Source organism: Hylobates moloch, unplaced genomic scaffold, assembly GCF_009828535.3.
Source record: "Hylobates moloch isolate HMO894 unplaced genomic scaffold, HMol_V3 SCAFFOLD_3, whole genome shotgun sequence".
Classification (NCBI taxonomy): Eukaryota; Metazoa; Chordata; class Mammalia; order Primates; family Hylobatidae; genus Hylobates; species Hylobates moloch.
Genome location: NW_026652278.1, coordinates 90,203,953 through 90,222,096, shown reverse-complemented (window position 1 = coordinate 90,222,096; position 18,144 = coordinate 90,203,953). Strand labels below are relative to the sequence as shown.

Here is an 18,144-nt window from a genome sequence, read left to right as displayed (position 1 = left end):
CAGATGGGATTTCTTAGTTGAATCCGGAGTGATGCAGATATACCGTGAGAGGCAGAGCTGAGAGTCAAGAGGCTCCCGGGCCAGCGCTGCTGTCTGAGAGGCCACAGAATCTCTTCCAAAGGTGTAGACCAAGCTTGTCCACCCTGCAGCCTGCAGGCCGCATGTGGCCCAGGAGTGCAGCCCAACATAAATTTGTAAACTTCCTTGAAACATTATGACCTTTTTTTGCATTTTGTTTTTTGTTTTTTGCTCATCAACTGTTGTTAGTGTTACTGTATTTTATGTGTGGCCCAAGACAATTCTTTTTCTTCCACTGTGGCCCAGGGAAACCAAAAGATTGGACATCCCTTGTGTAGATGAATGAAGTGATGCTTCTTCCCAGGCATGATGACACTGTTTTGACAGGGCTGCACCCTGTTTTGACAAGGTGGGACCCTGTCTTATAGGGGTACAAACAAAGGAAGTAATGTGGTAGGGGATGCAGAGTTTTCTCAGAACTCCTCCCAGGTTAGTAGTAGCAGGTTCCACCTCCTGCACCAGCTCAGCCCCTGTAGAGCATACTCTCATTGCACCGTCATGACTTGCCTGGAGGTTGAGGAATGGGCAGATAATTATTATACCTGTTACTTAATCGGATGTGCACTGGATGAGCACCTGCTTGGGGCTCTCCTTGTGTTGGGTACTTGGAGGGAATACATACTTGGAGGGAGTACTCCACACCAGGACTAACAAGTATAGCTAACTGATCTTCCAGTCCCTTGCTAATTAAAACGAAGGGGAAAAAAAAAGGATTACTGGCTGAGGTAGATATAAGTGCAGCCTAAAACAATATCTGATAGCCTGGAAATAAGACACAAAAGCTGTGAAGACCTCCATTGCATGCTAGTGGAACAGCAGGGGATGTTAACAGCATCTCTTCCTTGGTGAGGTAGCATGGTGTCATCGGAAAGAATGGCCTTTGTTTCAGGTAGAGCTCCTGATACCCCTGACCTAGCGTCTCCCTGCCACTTGGCAGCCGTGTGAACTTAGGAATGTTCTTTAACATCTCTGAGCCTCTTTAAAAAAATCTCTCTCTCTCTCATATATGTCTATATAGTTATTGAGAATCAACTCACTGTAGGCATTGCATAAGAGAAACACAGTGGTGATGCCCCCTGGCCCTCAGGGTCCCACCTTGTTGAAACAGTGTCATCATACCTAGGAAGAAGCATCATTCATCTACACCATGGGTGTCCAATCTTTTGGCTTCCCTGAGCCACATTGGAAGAAGAAGAATTGTATGTACACACACACACACACACACACACACACACACACGCGCACAATACAGAGACCAAGGATAATTATTAGAAGTTTCAAGGTTTTGTGGAAATTGGAATTTATGTAGGTGAAGTGCCTGGATACAGTGCCTGGCACATAACATTCATTCGGTAAGCATCAATCTACTGTTATTATAAATATGATTTGAACAAATGGAAGAGAAAAAAGAAAATACCTTTAGCAGGAGCTCAGACAAAATAATCAGCATGAAATGTTCGTGGAACATATTTAATGTGTTATCTATTCTGTTGCATAAGGTTTTCTGAAGTGTCCTGAATGTGGCAGCACAGTACCTATGGCATGGCACAATATCATAATACTCCTCACTCAGTTATTTCCTCCTTTCATTAGCCCAGGTTCTCTTGTTTTATTTGCTACTCAGTCATTTATAGAGGATGGATGATAAGTGATGCTCCATGCCAAGCACTGTAGTGTGTCTAAGATGAACAGGATACAGTATTTGTAATCAAAGGAACTTGTATGTGGAAGTTGGGCTAGGACATCCACTTATTATAAACTGAGGGAGGGATGTGAAGAGTGGGGAGCAGTGGGCAGGGGTAGGAAGGGCTGATGATCCACCCAGCTGGCCTGAAATAGGAGACGATGGCATGGACAGCTCCCAGGCCCACCACTGGGCTGGCTGAAGGTCTCCTGGTTATGGAAGCAAGTGGGGGATCTGAAGGATGACACTTTCTATATCCTGTGCCTGGGGTTTGGTTGTGTTAAAGAAAAAATTATTCCATGACTCTTGTTAAAGCACGGTAAGGCAAACTTGACTAAGGACCATCTCGATAGGTAGAGGGACCGCAGCAGTGGGGTTTTGTGATGGGGGAAAGAGATTAGGTTCAAGTCTGAATATAGCATGGGCAAGTGGGAATTTATAGCCAAGGAGCAAGGGATGTGGTTAGTGAATGGAAAATTACTAAGAAGAAACATCAGGAGTAAGGAGAATTCTGGCTAAATCAACCTGACAGGATTCTTGCTGAAGGCAGGCCGGGAGGATCACCTGAGGGTAGTCAAGGACAAGGAGCTTGATTAGACGTCGAGGGTCGGGGTTCTTGCTAATCCGACGTAGCAGGGTGCTTTGCTAAAAGTGGAGTTTATAAGGAAGTGCACAGATGGGCCCAGGAGAAGGTTCAGAAGCCTGACCAAAGCTTGGCCAAGACTCTTTCTTTAGAGTCATCCCCCAGCATCTTGGGGATCTTTTTCAGAATACTTGGGACCACTTGATGAAAATTTGAACCCAAGGTCTCTTTTGCTGCCCTTTTTCTAGTGTTCATGGCTTCTATGTGTATTATTCATGGCAAAGTATGGGCCCTTGGGCTACTGAATGATTTTGTGTTTGAGAGTGGAAATGTCTGATTTGTTACTGAGGTATCCCAACGTTAGCATCTTCATTTGTCCCTGATGTTATTCAGTCCAGCCTGCATACGTAAATGCATAAATAAATCTCTGTGGATTTTCTGTTTTTTTCCCCCGGCACATCCCACTCTTTGCCCCTCTCCTTACACTCAGTATAGTTATATTCCAGGCTCCTCTAATCTCCAGGCATTTGCTTCAATGGTGGCCACACTCTAAGGCACTCAATGCAGTACTGGAGTTTGATCCTAACTCTAGAAAATCAAGTCTTTACATGTCAGCTATAAACCTCTGGAAGTGGATTAAATAGGAATTTTGATGATTAAATGTGAATATTACCACAATATAATAAAATTGATGTTTTTCACTAAAGTAACATTGTGACACCTTTGCATCCACAGAAGCCGTGTTTCTTCAAAGCAGCCGTGTTAGGTGGAGCTCATTTTCATGCCTCTTTAGGAATGGCAGTAGTCCTGGCTCACCAGTGGCAGAAGGACCCCGTCTTGCCACTGGATAGTGTATCCGCTCCCTTTCTCCTGTATTTTGCTCCTTGAGATTTCCTACACTTAGCATCTCTGCATCTTCACCCTCATCTCACCCTTCTACTATTGCTTTGCCATTATGATCTGAGAAGATCCTCTTCTGAAAATCAGGAAACCATGGTGAACTAGCTAGACAGTGAGACCATGCCGAGGCTGGAACTAAGAGCCTTACTCTGAACCTAACAGGAAGCGAATGAACTTTCAGAAACACAGAAGGCAAGGTCCTCTCTGCCAGGACCTGTCTTACTTGCTTATTTGCACTCACTGCCGCCGCAGCTGCTCTCTGTGACAGCTTCTCAGAGTGTATGGGTGGAGGGGTCATTCCGGAGCGGAGGGGCTGGTGCTGGATTGGAAAGCTGCCCACCACCCCAGGTCAGAAACACCAGCCGTCCCTCTACCCACAGCCTGTGCAAGTTGTGTCCCAGATCTCGGTGTGAGTGGTGCCCCTGTCAGGAGGGCTTCTTCCATTGAGCGCCTCTGCAGGGTGCACTGCTGTGCTGTGAGGAAGGCAGAGCAGAGGACAGTGGGATCTTGGCATTCCCAGCATTGTATTGTGTATCAGCTACTTTAGGCCTTAGTTAGAGATATTTGGGGAAATGGTTGCAGCGGCACTTTTGGAATGTATAAACTGCTGGTAAATAGAGGTTCTGTACACTGAAAGTGAAGGTGTGTCTCCTTGACACTGCCTTTTGGCAGATGGAGGTTCTTGATCTTCATGGCTTCTGAGTGACTTCTTTCACTAGAGGGATTCAAGCTAGGGTTCTGCATTGAGATGTGCTAGATGTGGAACCATAGTTGTACTGTGTGCTAGGAGTCTGACTTTGATTTACCTTATCTGGTTCTCCTTATTCATCTAAAAAATAGGATTAGTAATGTCTATTTTAGAGAGTGTCTGTGAGGATTAAACAAACATGTCTGGCACATGGTAGATGCTTACTAAACATTAGTTTCTTCGTATGTTCTTGGTTACCCATAGAGTTAACATTCAGAAAGCATCTGTTACCTCGGTAACAATGGACATAGAATATGCTAACTCACGTGATCCAGAGTATATGCATATATGTATATAAGTTACTGAATCTGACAGAAGGAAGAGTCAAGGGTGTTTTGGTGACTGAACTCTAAAGCAGCATAAGCTCGTGGAAGGTAATAAATAGTGAAACCCTGGAAGCACCTAGTTTAAAAGGAAAAAGAGTCAATGAAGCTAGGAGATTACAATTTGATAACAAATGACATCGTATACCAACACTTCAGGAAACAACTGTCAGGCAGAACTTTAAAAAAAGATTTATGGAAATTGTTTTAAAACTCATTATTAAATTTGGCAGCACATCCTCAACTTGGAGAGAAAGGAAGAGGCAAAGAAATCAAAGGCTCTGACAGTAATTTATGGATGTAGGCAAATGATAAATACTTCCAGAGCTTGAAATTTACACCAGCATTTGCTTGAAAGTAACCACTTGTTAACTGGATTTGGGAAGTAAGTTTATGACATTGACCTACTCCCTGATCATCAGCAGAGAAGCTGCATTATGGAAGGTCCTGCCTGGCCGACATTAAAGCTTCAGAGTAACAGTGGGCAGAGAAGGTGCAGGAAGCTGCTGCCTCTAGAGCTGGAGATGGTAACAGGCTATCTTTATCTTACTGAGCCTGGAGGAAAAGGTTCTAGGAAATGGGAAAGAGGAGCGGTGTCAGGCATTTGGCACAGCTGTCAGTGGATAGGGCTTAATTGGATTGATGGGCAGTGGTTTTCCCACAGATAGGTTAAACCCAGCAGCATATCCACCGCTGAACTGGATCTTCCGGCTCCCTCCTCTGTGCCTTAGCCCAGCGCATGGCCCCATTGTCAACCACTGCTCGTCACCCTCATCTGCCTCCTTGTCCTCGTGTTCCAGCTTTCATTACTTACCAGGTGCATCCCGTCTCCTCCAGATCTTCAAATCCATCCACTTTTTCCAACTCCTTTCCGATCTGGATGATGACCACAGCTCCCAACTGATAACTTTTACTCCTTGGGCTCAGTTTTTCACCAGCGTGCGGTCATAGTGGTGTTTTTAAAGTGTATTTGGTCTGGTCACTCCACTCCTTCAGTAACTCCCTGGTTCCCTGGGGATAAAAATCCAGACTCCTTCACCAATTTTTTCTCACTGCTTCCCCCTTCTTATGGTATGTCTCAAATGCCCAGTATGCTTTTTTTTTTTTTTAAATTAACTCTTGTGTCTTTGGTGTACTTTGCTTCTTATACCCTTCGCCTGCTCCCTTATTAGCCTGGGTAACTAACCCATTCTTCCTGGAGGCACTTACCTGGGGCAAAAGCCTCTGACTTGTCTGCCTCATGCCCCACCCTCAGCCTTTAACTCTGGGGGCCACAGGGCCTCACCATTGTGTTTCTCTTATGGAACACCTACACCGAGTTGATTCTCCATAAATATTTGTTGAGTGTTAAATGGAGTAATGATAGTGGACTCAAATGCCTTTTTTCTAGCTTTCAGGGTGTCATTTCATATGCTTTTCAGCTGTCTGCAACAGTAAATTTCATCAATATTGCCCCATAGTTAAAAGACCTAGTCATTTGCCGGGTATTAAAATGTCAGCAATCCAAGTGGTATTTTTCCTGTTCCAATGATAGCGCTAATTCATGCCTCTCAGGAGAGGCTGGTTGCTAGGAGATTCTTTCTTTGAGTTCATCTGCATTTGAGTTAATGGTTGGTCCTTGCCAGTTTTTCCTTTTCTTTCCTTAAGTTGTTGAGGAGAGGTATTTCATTTGATCATTCTTTTATGTTCATTATTCAGCTTATTTGTTAATGACTGTTGAACATTTCGACTTTATGCATGGTAGGGCGAGTACTGTTCGTGTCCTAATGTGGTACTGATTTCACTGACCGATGACCCCCGCAACCCCCCCGCGCAAAGCCTTTGTGCTGGGGTCCGAGCACCGCTAGCTTTAACCAGCATTGTTGCTCTGATCGTCCTAGGACCCAGTGAGGTCGTCATGTATATTTCTCTGATGCATGATTTTTCTCTTCTCCTTTCTCTGAATTTAAACTTGTCACTTCACCTTCACATTTTCTTTTAATGAATGTCCTTCTAAACATAAACACCAGTCAAATTTGAACTGTTGAGATGCCATCAGTGGTTTGTCCCTCTGTCCTCAGGAAAAGTACAACTTCTTGTTCTGGCACCCAGGGCTTTCCAAGGTGGCCTGAATCCACCTTGCCTGCTTTCCTTACCCACGGCTTTTCTTCTTCAACTGTCTTGCCTTGCATGTCTACTGGCAGTTCCCTAATAAGCTTTTCTCTGTCTGTGATGTGCTTTGACCTGTCCTCTTCCTTCTAGCTGAGATGCACCTCTTCTGAGCAGTCCTCCAAATAAAAATCCAGCTCTGCGTGAGGCCTGCCGAAATCTCACCTGCTTTATGCAGTCATCTCTCCTCCACCAGTCAGACTTGGAGCACTGCCCATCATTGCTGTATGTGTGATCCTTACTGCATTCTGCCTTGCTTCAGGATTATCAGCAGGGTAGGGGGAAGAGAGAGAGAGAGAGTGTGTGTGTGTGTGTCTGTGTTTGCTGTGGAAAGAAGCTCCTTGAGAGTGAGGACTGGATCTGAAATATCTCTCTGCAGTCCATTCAGTTCCATTCCTTGGTGGCATATAGAAGACATTTGAACTAATTTACTGGCTCATTTCTGTAGTCAGCACACATTTTGGGGGTATGGGGGACACACATTCAAACCAGTGGTTACAGGGATGTAAGAAGTACAGAGGCATGTACCAGGCTTGGTGGGAGTGGGAGAGAGGCACGGAAGTGAGCCTAGGAGGGTCAGGAAGGCTTCCAGGGCTTAGGAGTTTGCCTGACACTTGAGGTGGGAGCAGGAGTAGACCAAATGGCTTCCCCTAGAGAGGATATTCAGGGCAGAGGGCTAGCCTGGTCAAGCCTGGGAAAAATTGAAAGAAGATTGTGTGGTGGCAAAGTTGCTGGAGCAGAAAGTGTGCGGCGAAGAGATATGGAAAACAAGGCCAGACTGGAGGAGCAGGCCAGCTCTGTAGGGGTGAAGATCAGGTATGGCAGCCAGCAAGAGCTTGCCAGTCCCAGTGTTGTGAATCGGAGAGAGTTCTCGGGTGTGTCCGCCTGTGCCTGTGCTTCTATCGAGCCTCACACAGAAGGGAACAGGCACTAGCATTTATCCTGTTGCTCCCGCTGTCCCGCCCTACTGAGTAGAAAAGATGGCTTTAGGTGGGATTAACCAGAATTGCAGTAGGAACACTTGGCTGCGGCAGCCACAGCAGGAGCCGTTGCTCTCGTGGGAATGCTGATGCGGGCTGCTGGGCTCAGGCTTCCCTGGTGACAGCCTCCTGGAGCAAACCAGCCTGGTCAGCTCCTGATTTCATCCTGTTGACACTAACAAATGGAGATAATCACTGATTTTGAGGCAGTGGCAGGGACAATAATAACAACAAAAGAAACAATCTGATTTAAAATTAACAGGCTTTGTTGATTTCATAATTGCCTCCCACATCATAGCCAGATTTGGAAATGTGACTACCTAAAATTGAAATTAGGGGTTTGAGATTTTAACCACATCAAATATTGCTCAAAAGACAGGAAATAGAACTAGTAATGTCTTCGGAGGGTAACTGTGGGGCTGTACCACAGTTGGCCTCCCAGTTGAAACTCACTTTCTATGTATCTTGAAGTTCCAGAACCTATCAAGGAATCACAGAACACTTGATTCCTTTGGGCTCTGCTCACTGACACTGTCTAGACCTAAGTGGACAGCCCATCTTGTGGAGATGATTTATTGGAGTGATTATCAGTTTGGGGCGTGGCAGTGCAGAGAAAGGGGGATGCGAGGGGGAGGAGATAGTTTGACTCTACAGGCTTGCTTTGGCGCCTCCTCTCCATCCAGTGCTGTTTAGGTCTTACTGTGCTTTTCTGCTTTACTTTTTACTAGTTTTTCAGACCATTAATGATAGCTGACGGCTGCTTTTCTTAGCCACTATCTTATTACCTTGATCCTTTATAACACTGGAAGGTAAACTTGGTGCTGGTTTAAATGCCGAGATGAGCAATTGTGGATCACTGTTATTGTGACATCTGTGGAAAAGACTGAAGAAAATGAGGTTGCCCAGTATAAGAGAATACTGCCAAATTAAACTGTGCCACATGCTGTTTGATTTATCTTTAGTTTTGAATAAAGGCATTGTATTTTACCTTGTGCTCAGCTGACACATGGACTGAAAGCAGTGTGACCGAACATTCAGTTGTCACCTCAAAGTCTGGCAGGAGGCCCTTAGAATAACCGTTCTTTGAATATTTTAATTCAGCTGTGTATCTTAATAGGTATCAACATCATAAACAAAACATAGGCTAAAACTCTGCTTCCTAAATATTAGATTGAAGTCAACTCAGGGGATTCCATGACATTCCTTAAAACTGCCTTTTTCTCTAAAGCATTACTTCCTCAGAGGTTAATTTATGGATTATCTTGCCATTCTTTTAGGAGGTAGGACACTAAGTCAGGAGTATGCAACACCAAAGTTTTAAACATCAATTTCAAGCCAGCACTCCTTAGAGAACAGAAATTGTGTAATGAAATTTAACAGTCTTTAGTGTCTCTAAGCCTAACATTTATGTATTGAGAGTTTTATTTCTTTAGCCCTGATCTAAGTGCTGTGGCTTAATGTTTTTAATACCCATTATTTCTGGGGCCCCTATTGTGTGGTGGACATCCTGCCCATTGCGCTAGTACATGACTCCTAATCTTCACAGCAGTCCTCGAAGCTAGGTGTTATTAGCCCACTTTGTAGATAAGGAAAATGAGATCAGAATAGTATCACAATTTGCCCAAGGCCATAGAGCTAGCAAAAGTGAATTCAAATCTGGATCTTTTACATTATAAAATGTGTAATTCTTTTTCTACTATTTGAGCATCTCTTTGGGGAATGAATGATTCCGAGAACTCCTGGAGAGTCTAATTTCAGCTTTTTGAATGTGGGTTATAGAGTCAGTCTTGATGGGTTTTTCATTCTTTTTGTTTTCTCCTCTAGTACCTTATACCTTCAACTTAGAAGGATGCTCTTGTAGGGCTGGGACTTGATCTTTTTTGTTACTTCTGTATCCTCAGTACCTGTAACTCAGCATTGCTTAGCACCTAGTAGATGCTCAGTGATTATTTGTTGAATGAATGGTTGAATGAATGAATGAAAACCATGGCAGAATGGACTGGCCCTGACAACCTCTCAGTATATACTCGTGACATCTAATGAAATGCTAATTTATCCTATCACAGTATAATCATGAAGGTAAATGTGATAGAAATGTCATAGGATGCATTTTGAAGTCAGCTAAATACATATTTGTCTCACCATTAATCAACTGTAGCCCTTCGAAAGCCAAGAATGCTTTCTTATGACCATGAAATAGGTCATGTAGAATAGGAAAGTTAATGACACAAGTGGTTACTACCCCAAAGTAGTATTTCGATATGAATAGGATTGAACATAATACCTAGCATATAGTGGAGACTCAATGCATGTTGGTCCATTTAACTGAATTAACTGAATAGCCTTGCTAGGAAAAAAAAAAAAGCAATATTTATTTTTGACTCATAAAATTATGAGTCCAGTGCTTTGTTTAAGCTGTTCTCTCGTAAGCATGCTATTCTGTGTCTCCTAGGATTTGGTCATATATTTTATTCTTCATTGTTCCCTAGCTGGTTCTGCACTCTGATGTGTCATGTACTTCATCTTGACTGCCTGAATCAATTGTAAGTTTGTGTAGGATAAACCAGGCCGTGCATGTCTCTGTCCCTCCCGGAGGCCGGCCACATGCCCACCTGCCTCATGGCAGAGCTCTCGGCTTCTGCGTGGTGTCGTCTTTTCTCAGGGATGGAAATGCTCTGGTGGGGCTTCACTCTTTCAGTAAGGCAGTAGTTTCTGTTACAATGACACCCAGTAGAGTAACTATTTAAATTTTATAAGTTGTTCTTCTGGGTGAGTTAGCACATGAGGTACTTCAAGAGCTTGATGGGAGCAGGTGGGAAGAGTCAGAGCTCTCTGCATGCTGCAGAGGCGGGTCTAAGGGAGGCCCAGCTGTGTGAATTTCCAAGAGGGGCTTTGTGAGGGGTGAGGGATATGTGATTTTGGGGTGGATTGAGGGAGGATCATGTAAACAATTAGTGTTTAGATTATTACTTTAAAAATGAGTAATAAACTGTTAGAGCTGACTTCAGCAAAGTGGTCAGCATAATTTAGCAGTGAAGTGTATTTTGTCTATAATCTCTAATTTTAAGCTCAGTATTCCATGGATTTATTACTTTTAATTCTTGTTGTTGAAAAACATCATAGAGGTGAACTGAAACCACTATGCTCTTCCAAATGTGTTCTACCTCATGGTAAACATTAGTGATATCATTTTTCCTGACTCTGCAATGAGGGGATCTTTTTCCTTTATGGCTAAAATTGCACTGTTTGTCGTGCTTGGCTTCAGTGTGAAGTTAGGGTGATAAAGCACGTTCATTTTGCTTGGCTTGTGGGAATGGTGGCTTTTCCCTTTTTTTTTGTTCCCCAAAGAGGTAGAGTTCCCATGATAGAACACATACTGTAATTACCATAGTTTTCTTCAAGATCTGGCCTGTATTCACCTCATCTGTGAATTTCACATCAGGCACTGGTCTTGAAGTCTCTGAACCCTGCAAGTCACTTGATGTGTGTCACCGCACTGGGGAGAGATGACACCTGGCCTGTCATCATTAGGGACCACTTGTGGCCCAGGGAGCATTCTTGTCAGACTTAGAGTTATAACTTGGCCGTGAAGGAAACGTGACAGGCTTTTCTTCGCCTCCCACTTGGTGCTCACCTTTCATAGGGAGAGTGTGAGACATAATCCTGCTGCTTGGCTTCCCCCACAGAGAACAAGTGGTCATTCCGCCTTTCCTTGCTGCAGCCCTCTTGAGGAGGAGTGGAGAGGCACGGGCTGCTGGTGGAGGGTGAGGGTGCCGTCGCTCAGGAGTGCCTCTGAGCTGGTCAGTTTTCACCCTGAGTTTCTATGACAGTGAACACTGCCGAGGGGAGACTCATCTTGGTGACTCTGTGTGAAATCTCCTCTGAATTCAGGGAGAGCTTCAGGGCATCTTCTGGGAACACCACCCTGTGTTGGAAAGGCAGTCCAGCCACTCAGAGGGTCAAATCAATTTTCACAAGTAGTTTTTAAACAAAAGTTAAAAAAAGCAAACCAATAGGCCGAGCACAGTGGCTCACACCTGTAATCCCCCAGCACTTTGGGAGGCTGAAGCAGGAGGATCACTTGAGCCCAAGAGCTTGAGACCAGCCTGGGCAACATAGTAAGACTCTGTAGCTACAAAAATAAAAAAATTAGCCAGGCTTGTGATGCATGCCTTGTAGTCTCAGCTCCTCAGGAGGCTGAAGCAGGAGGATTGCTTGAATCCAAGAAATTGAGGCTGCAGTAAGCCATGATTGCACTACTGTGCTCCAGCCTGGGCGACAGAGCAAGACCCTGTCTCAAAAACAGAAACAAAAAAAACAAACCAACAAAAGCGTTTACAGTGCATAAAACTCAGAAAACAATCACATTATTCAAAGATAACCAAATATTGGTATATATTCTTTTAATATATTTTCTATGCCTACACATATTTTCCCCCAAAAGGATATCATACTGCTTTCGTCACCTAATGACATATGGTACATCGGTTTCCATGTCAATAAAATATTCTTCATGTGATTTTTAGATGGTATGATAGCATTTCAGCATCCAAATCGTAGCACTATTATTTACTATTAAAAATGCCCCATTATTGGAAGCCGTCCCTTAGAATCTGTGACATCCCCATTATTAACAACTTTGAGGGCTTGTGAACATAACAGCATAGAACCCCAATCTGCAGGCAGTCAGGGGATTGTCCTCCAGGACATTCTTGGACTTAGGAGCAGGATCTCAATTCTCCAAGAAATGACAGTCATGTGTTATTTTGGTTCCAAACAGGAAAGCTTCACATTTTTTTATTGTGGTGTTCCATAAACCCCTACTGATGTATTTTAATAATAAAAGTGGGTCTTAAAGAAAACTGGTCTGGTAGATGAGTCTCAGTTGGGCATTAAGGGAATAAGGTAGTAGTCGCTAGTCCAGATGCTGTCTGAGGCCAAGGATTGATTTTCTGGTGTCACCTTGCTGGCATGTGGGAACTGCATGCATGATGTGTTTCCACTGCTGCTTTTCTAGGGGACTATGTGTTAAGGTTCTTGGACATTAAAAGCATCCATCATGGTTAGGATTTTATATTTGCCCTCATTTTGATATGCAGAAGCCCTCAAAACGTTTAGTAGCGCATTTGTTATTTAACCCCTTTTATATCCTAGTTGAGCAGGAAACCTCCTTGCAGAGTCATTTTCACCATGACATTTCTTGACTAACTGTAGTTCAAATTGAAGCAAATTCGAAAAATTCAGTGTCTCTTCCACCCATCTTTCTCCTTCCATCAAAACCCCTTAATAGCTTTGACTCTGAAATTATTGTGTAATGTTAACGGAAGTTATATAATACAAGAAGGATCAGATAATTGAAGTAGCATCTGTTTAAGATTCGATAGATGTTTCTTTAATCAGATACTCGGGGAGAAGTTAGGAACTGGCCCAGTAGCCATTGGCTGATGTGAGAAAAAATCACCACACTTCAGAAGTTTGCTTAGGATAAATCTCTTTGTGGATAAGTGATTAGGTGTTGCCTCCAGTGTATATTTATTTTACCATCCTTTTCTTTCTTTCACTTTATCTTTGATTCATTAGCTGTTAACACTAAGGATAGCCCCTTCTGTTTTTGTTAGTGTTGATTAGGTTTCTCTGCAAATTTATTGAAATAATTGAACCCAAGAAGTTTTATTCTGACTCTCTAAGTTGGTTTGAAGACCATTCTGGCTTTCCAGTAATTTTGATCTCTTTCCTCCCCTAACTTAATTCTTCTGTTTTGCTTATTTTCTATGGAATCAGTTAAAAAAAAAAAAAAAACTGGAAAAACTCTTCTGTGATGGCATTCTAAGTTGTTTATACCATCCTGACAAATTGTAGACCTTGGAGATTGTTCTAAGAGTTCTAAGATTGCAAAATCAAATGCTTGTGAAGACCTGCCAGTAAAGCAGAGGGGAGTGGTCACTGGGGAGCTGGAGTCTGGTGTCCCATCAGGGACACAGCCACTGTGAAGGGGTCACAGCTGCTCGGCTTCAGCCAGTTGTGACCATTGGGGTGGGGGTTCAGTGTTGCCAAACGATCTGATTTCTCAGGGGAAGCTGGAAATAGGTGTGTGTGTGTGTGTGTGTTATGTGTTTGAAATCTCTTGATTTTTATATGTTGTCTTAAATGTTTTTTAAAAAGTAGGGATCAAACAAAACATGTCCGGGGCCCAGATTAGGTCCACAAATGGCCGATTTGTAGCTTTTGCTCTAAGAGACAAGTTTTGCTTTTCAAAAAATAATTAAGCAGAGTATGTGGATGCTGATTCGCCCTAACAAGTTGAGATATTCCTATTTTAATCACCTTGAAAAAGGAACTACCACATACTTGACTGTAATGTTTCGATGAATCTGTTGTAGCACATAACTCTCTTTAATCGCATGCCTTAACTCTGTCCTGCTATTTTATAGTATACTGGGTGCAGAGCAGAATTTTTTCAGAAGAAAATGGAGTTTTTCCTAGGCTAATAGATGTCTAGCCAACTGTCTAATTTTTATGTATGACTTTCAGATTTCTAAATAGCAGTGTTCTGAATTGAACCAAAAGAATCTATTAACATAATAGCTGTAGGTTTCCAGAATCCTTGAATGTATTAGCAATTTAAAGTTGAAAAAGAATTGAGTCAATCTTGGTTCCTCTTAGTTATCGATGGTTTATTCATATAATTTCTTTTCCTTTCTTTAAAGATTTGAACATGGAATTCAATCCTTCAGATCATCCTCGGGCCAGCACAATATTCCTCAGTAAATCTCAGACAGACGGTAGGTCCTTAATTTATGTTTTTTTTTTTTTTTTAAAAGGCTCATGTTGGTACTTCACCTAGTGTTGATTTCCCACAAGATTTAATTTTCAGTATGAAATAGAGTCCCCTTAGTGACCCACACATATACTGTTTAATGGTAGTTCTGTTGGAATTTTTTTCTTTTGCAGTGTTATGTTTTTAGAATTTCCTATTTGAAGCATCTATCCTCATGTTGTCAATCAGCTGTATTATTTCTACATACATTGTGTCATGGGAGTTTCTACCCTAAGAGTCAGAAATTTTCCTTTTAGAATTGATATTTGCATAATTTGATATTTGCATAATTTCTCATAAGATCAGAAGTATTTGTTAATTTAGACAGTATGTAAAAGAAAGCAAAATATAATCCTTAAATAAAAGTACCACCAACCAGCTCTGTTGTGTCAATTGAGAGCTGAATTGAACCCATACTCTAGGTGCAGATGTTTTCTTTCTTTCTTTTTTTTTTTTTTTTTTGCCACCTCTATAATAATAACAACCATATCTAAGTTTATTCTTATAGATCATACCATCTTTGTGGTTCATCCCAGGTGTGTGTGGGATTTCTCCTAGGAGTTTTCTCTCTTTTCAGCCCCTTCCCTGGGCATTGGCTGCAAAGGAGAGAGAAGATAAAATTTACACAATGTGGCAAACACACATCTCCATTGGATTCCTATAGAAAAAGGTGGCAGGAGAAACTTGTTAAATGATGACATCATGACCAGGATATTACTTTAGGATGCTGGAGTCCTACATGATTCTATCCCTAACTTTTTGGGCAATTGCTAAGCTTTAATTCAGAGAAGATCCTAAATGGACTAGAAAATAACCAAACATGTTTAAGATAGTAAGTTCATATATGAGGATTGATAAACACTTCAGTAACAATTAGGTAACAATTTTGGCAAGGTATAGTGCTGATTTAATATTATTGGGAATCTTAAGCAAGCCACTGACTTGATTTCAAAGAGTTTGATGTGTCTATGAAAAGTAAATGTTTCCAAGAATAAATTAGTATAGGCACCAAGTATTTAGGTTGGTGCAAAAGTAATTTCAGTTTTTGCCATTAAAAGTAATGGCAAAACTGAAGTAAGTTTTTGGTGTGCTGGATACAAAAGAAACGTTTTTTTCCTCTGGTGAAGCAGGAAGCCATTGGGAGGGGTGGGATAATACAAAGGAAGGAGAGTGGTAGTGAAGATGGGTGTTTGGAACCATGAAGAAAAAGGGTCAAAACCAAGTTTTGCAGACACTGATAGTACTATAAAAACAAGAAACACAGTGCTATAAAAACAAGAAACAAAGTTGGCTTACTTTCAGGTTTCATTCTTGCTTCTTGTGAACTCAGAGTGCAGACCAACTCCATTCAGAAGATGTGCTAACAAGATTCCCATGAAATTGCATTAGAGCCTCTAAGTGGATTTCCCATACCTTGGTTGTCCTGGTAGAAGGAAACTTGACCTAAGTCAGGGTTGTTCCAGACTTAGCTTAGGGAACTCTATCTTCCCTCGTCACCTTTGCACTAGATATCATTCCCTTTCCTCTTCTGGAACATCAGGGCATCAATTACTCTGACCCCTCTGTTTATTGCTTCAGTTTCTCTTTAAATGCTTGATCTTTCTACTCAACATGTAAACATAAATGACTCTCATAGAAAAAGGGAAAGTAACCAATACCTCTCTTCAGGTGAAAGCTTCTATGCCATTTCTACCTCTCTCCCTGTCTACTCTCCCACTGGGATCTTCCTCCTACCCCTGCCATTCTGTGGAGCATCGCAGTAGAGTGACCTAAGGACATTTTCCCTTCTTAGGCTATTGCCCACGTATGTGGCACTTGCTGTCACCAAGAATTCCGTGCTTTTTAAAAACTTTTTGGCCTTCTATTTTCAGATGGGCAATTTGCTGAAATTAAGTGCCTCTAATGAACAATTGCTTTAGAAATAATTAGAAATAATCAATTTTAAAAATAGGTAGATTTGGGCCGGACACGGTGGCTCACGCCAGTAATCCCAGCACTTTGGGAGGCCGAGGCGGGTGGATCACGAGGTCAGGAGATCAAGACCATCCTAGCTAACACGGTGAAACCCCGTCTCTACTAAAAATACAAAAAATTAGCTGGGCGTGGTGGTGGGCGCCTGTATTCCCAGCTACTCAGGAGGCTGAGGCGGGAGAATGACATGAACCCGGGAGGTGGAGCTTGCAGTGAGCCGAGATTGTGCCACTGCACTCCAGCCTGGGTGACAGAGCGAGACTCTGTCTCAAAAAAAAAAAAAAAAAAAAAAAAAAAAAAGAAAAAAAGAAAAATAGGTAAATTGGTAACTTTAATGAATTAATTCTTTGGTGACATGATAATCAGAGAACTGGCTACTTGGTGAATTGGCTTTTGGCAAATTGGTCCTAAGAAATCCTGCCCTTCTGAAAGCTCCTTCTCAGACATCTTCATAAACTTCTATTTGTCCCTCTAATGTAGTATTTCCCAAGGTCTCTCCTTTACCCTCTTATCTTTTTGGTTTGCACACAGTTCCTCATGGCATTTATGTCAACTGTCATGTCTAACCATATTTTTCTCTGTACTGTTCAAAACGCATGTATTCAACTTCCTGCTGGACATCTTTCCAATGAAGGCTGTAGGTTCCCCTGACTCAGTATGTCCCAGACAGAACTTAAGAATTCCAGCTAACTTTCTGCATTTTCTACCCTGCCTGGGTCCCTAAGCCAAGGAGGGCTTTGGATTTTCCTAGACTTTCCTCTTCTCACAGGTGGGCAGCGGTGCTGGAGATACGTTTCTTCCTAGCTCCAGGTTCAGTGACATCATATTGGCGGCTTGAAATAGCCATAATCAGAGTATTTACACCATGGAAATTGGCAAATGCTGCAAATCAGAGCATTTTTTAAACAGATGACTATTAAACATTTACTAGCACACCATTGCATCCAGGCATTCCAAGGTGTACTCAGTTTCACCTCTTACCCAGCCTTGAACCTGACCACTATTTCGTATTGCAGTTGCTGCCACCTTAGTTCAGACTCACAATTCCCCACTTGTGTTACTGCAGCAGCCTCTAGACTGGGCTCCCTGCCCTTGACCTCATCCCTCTCTAGTCCCTGGTCTGTGCTGCCGCTAGCTGACAGGACTTCCCATGAATCAGATACGATTGTGCCACTGGCCCTTTCTCAAGGCTCCCCAGTTGCTTTAGAGTTAAATTTCAAACATCTTAGCATGGAATATGAGGCCCATCGTGATCCAGCCTCTGCCTTCCTTCCCAGCCAACTTCCTCTCTTTGTGTACTTCTGTGCTTCCGCCATACATACTGAATCACTTGCTTCCTCAAGTCTGCCGCTTGCCTCACACCTGGATTTCTCCTTCCCTTTTTCACACAGCTGATTTCTTCTGTCCTCCAGGCTCCTCCTGCTGTCACTTCCTCCTTGAGGGTTTCTTTGACCCCTAAGCCTGTGTTGAGTGGGGCTTTGGTGAGCTCCCATAGAGTAGCCTGTGGATCTTTCTTCATCATCAGAACCATACTGTGGAATTTAAAACGACCTTTTTGTCTTTGCCACCCGCTAGCCCCTAGAGGAAAAGGATCATGTGATGTTGGATGTCAGTATTCCTTGTGCCAACCTGACTGGTTGAAAGAAGGAAGATGACAAAACCAGGAAACATTCTTGATTTGATTGTGATAATTCGTCACTTGGATAAACTTATATTTCCATTACAAGACCACAACTGTGGGTCTTCTACCCTATTTTTTTTTTCTAATTGGAAGAAATGTAGTCTGAGACAGTAAGGCATACTTCTGTTAGAGTCCTTTATTTTGAATCTGGTGATCTCTCCTCCTTCATTCAGGTTGATGTACTTCAACAGTAGTTTAGATTCGATTTGTGGATAGGATGCCATGGTTGGG

The 18,144-nt window shown here is 42.5% G+C and overlaps 1 protein-coding gene across 10 annotated transcripts in view; it reads left to right on the top strand.

The window, feature by feature from the left end:
• The window catches only part of CCNY (cyclin Y), a 309,167-nt gene that overhangs the window by 210,117 nt on the left and 80,906 nt on the right, over positions 1–18,144 (top strand). For 9 of the 10 annotated variants that reach the window (XM_058436535.1, XM_058436537.1, XM_058436536.1 and 6 more), the window contains one exon: positions 14,152–14,226. In XM_058436535.1, coding sequence (XP_058292518.1) covers positions 14,152–14,226 — 75 coding nt within the window. Of the gene's footprint in view, positions 1–6,593; positions 6,690–14,151; positions 14,227–18,144 lie in introns of those variants that run through there. The other variant, XM_058436540.1, reaches the window with a different exon arrangement.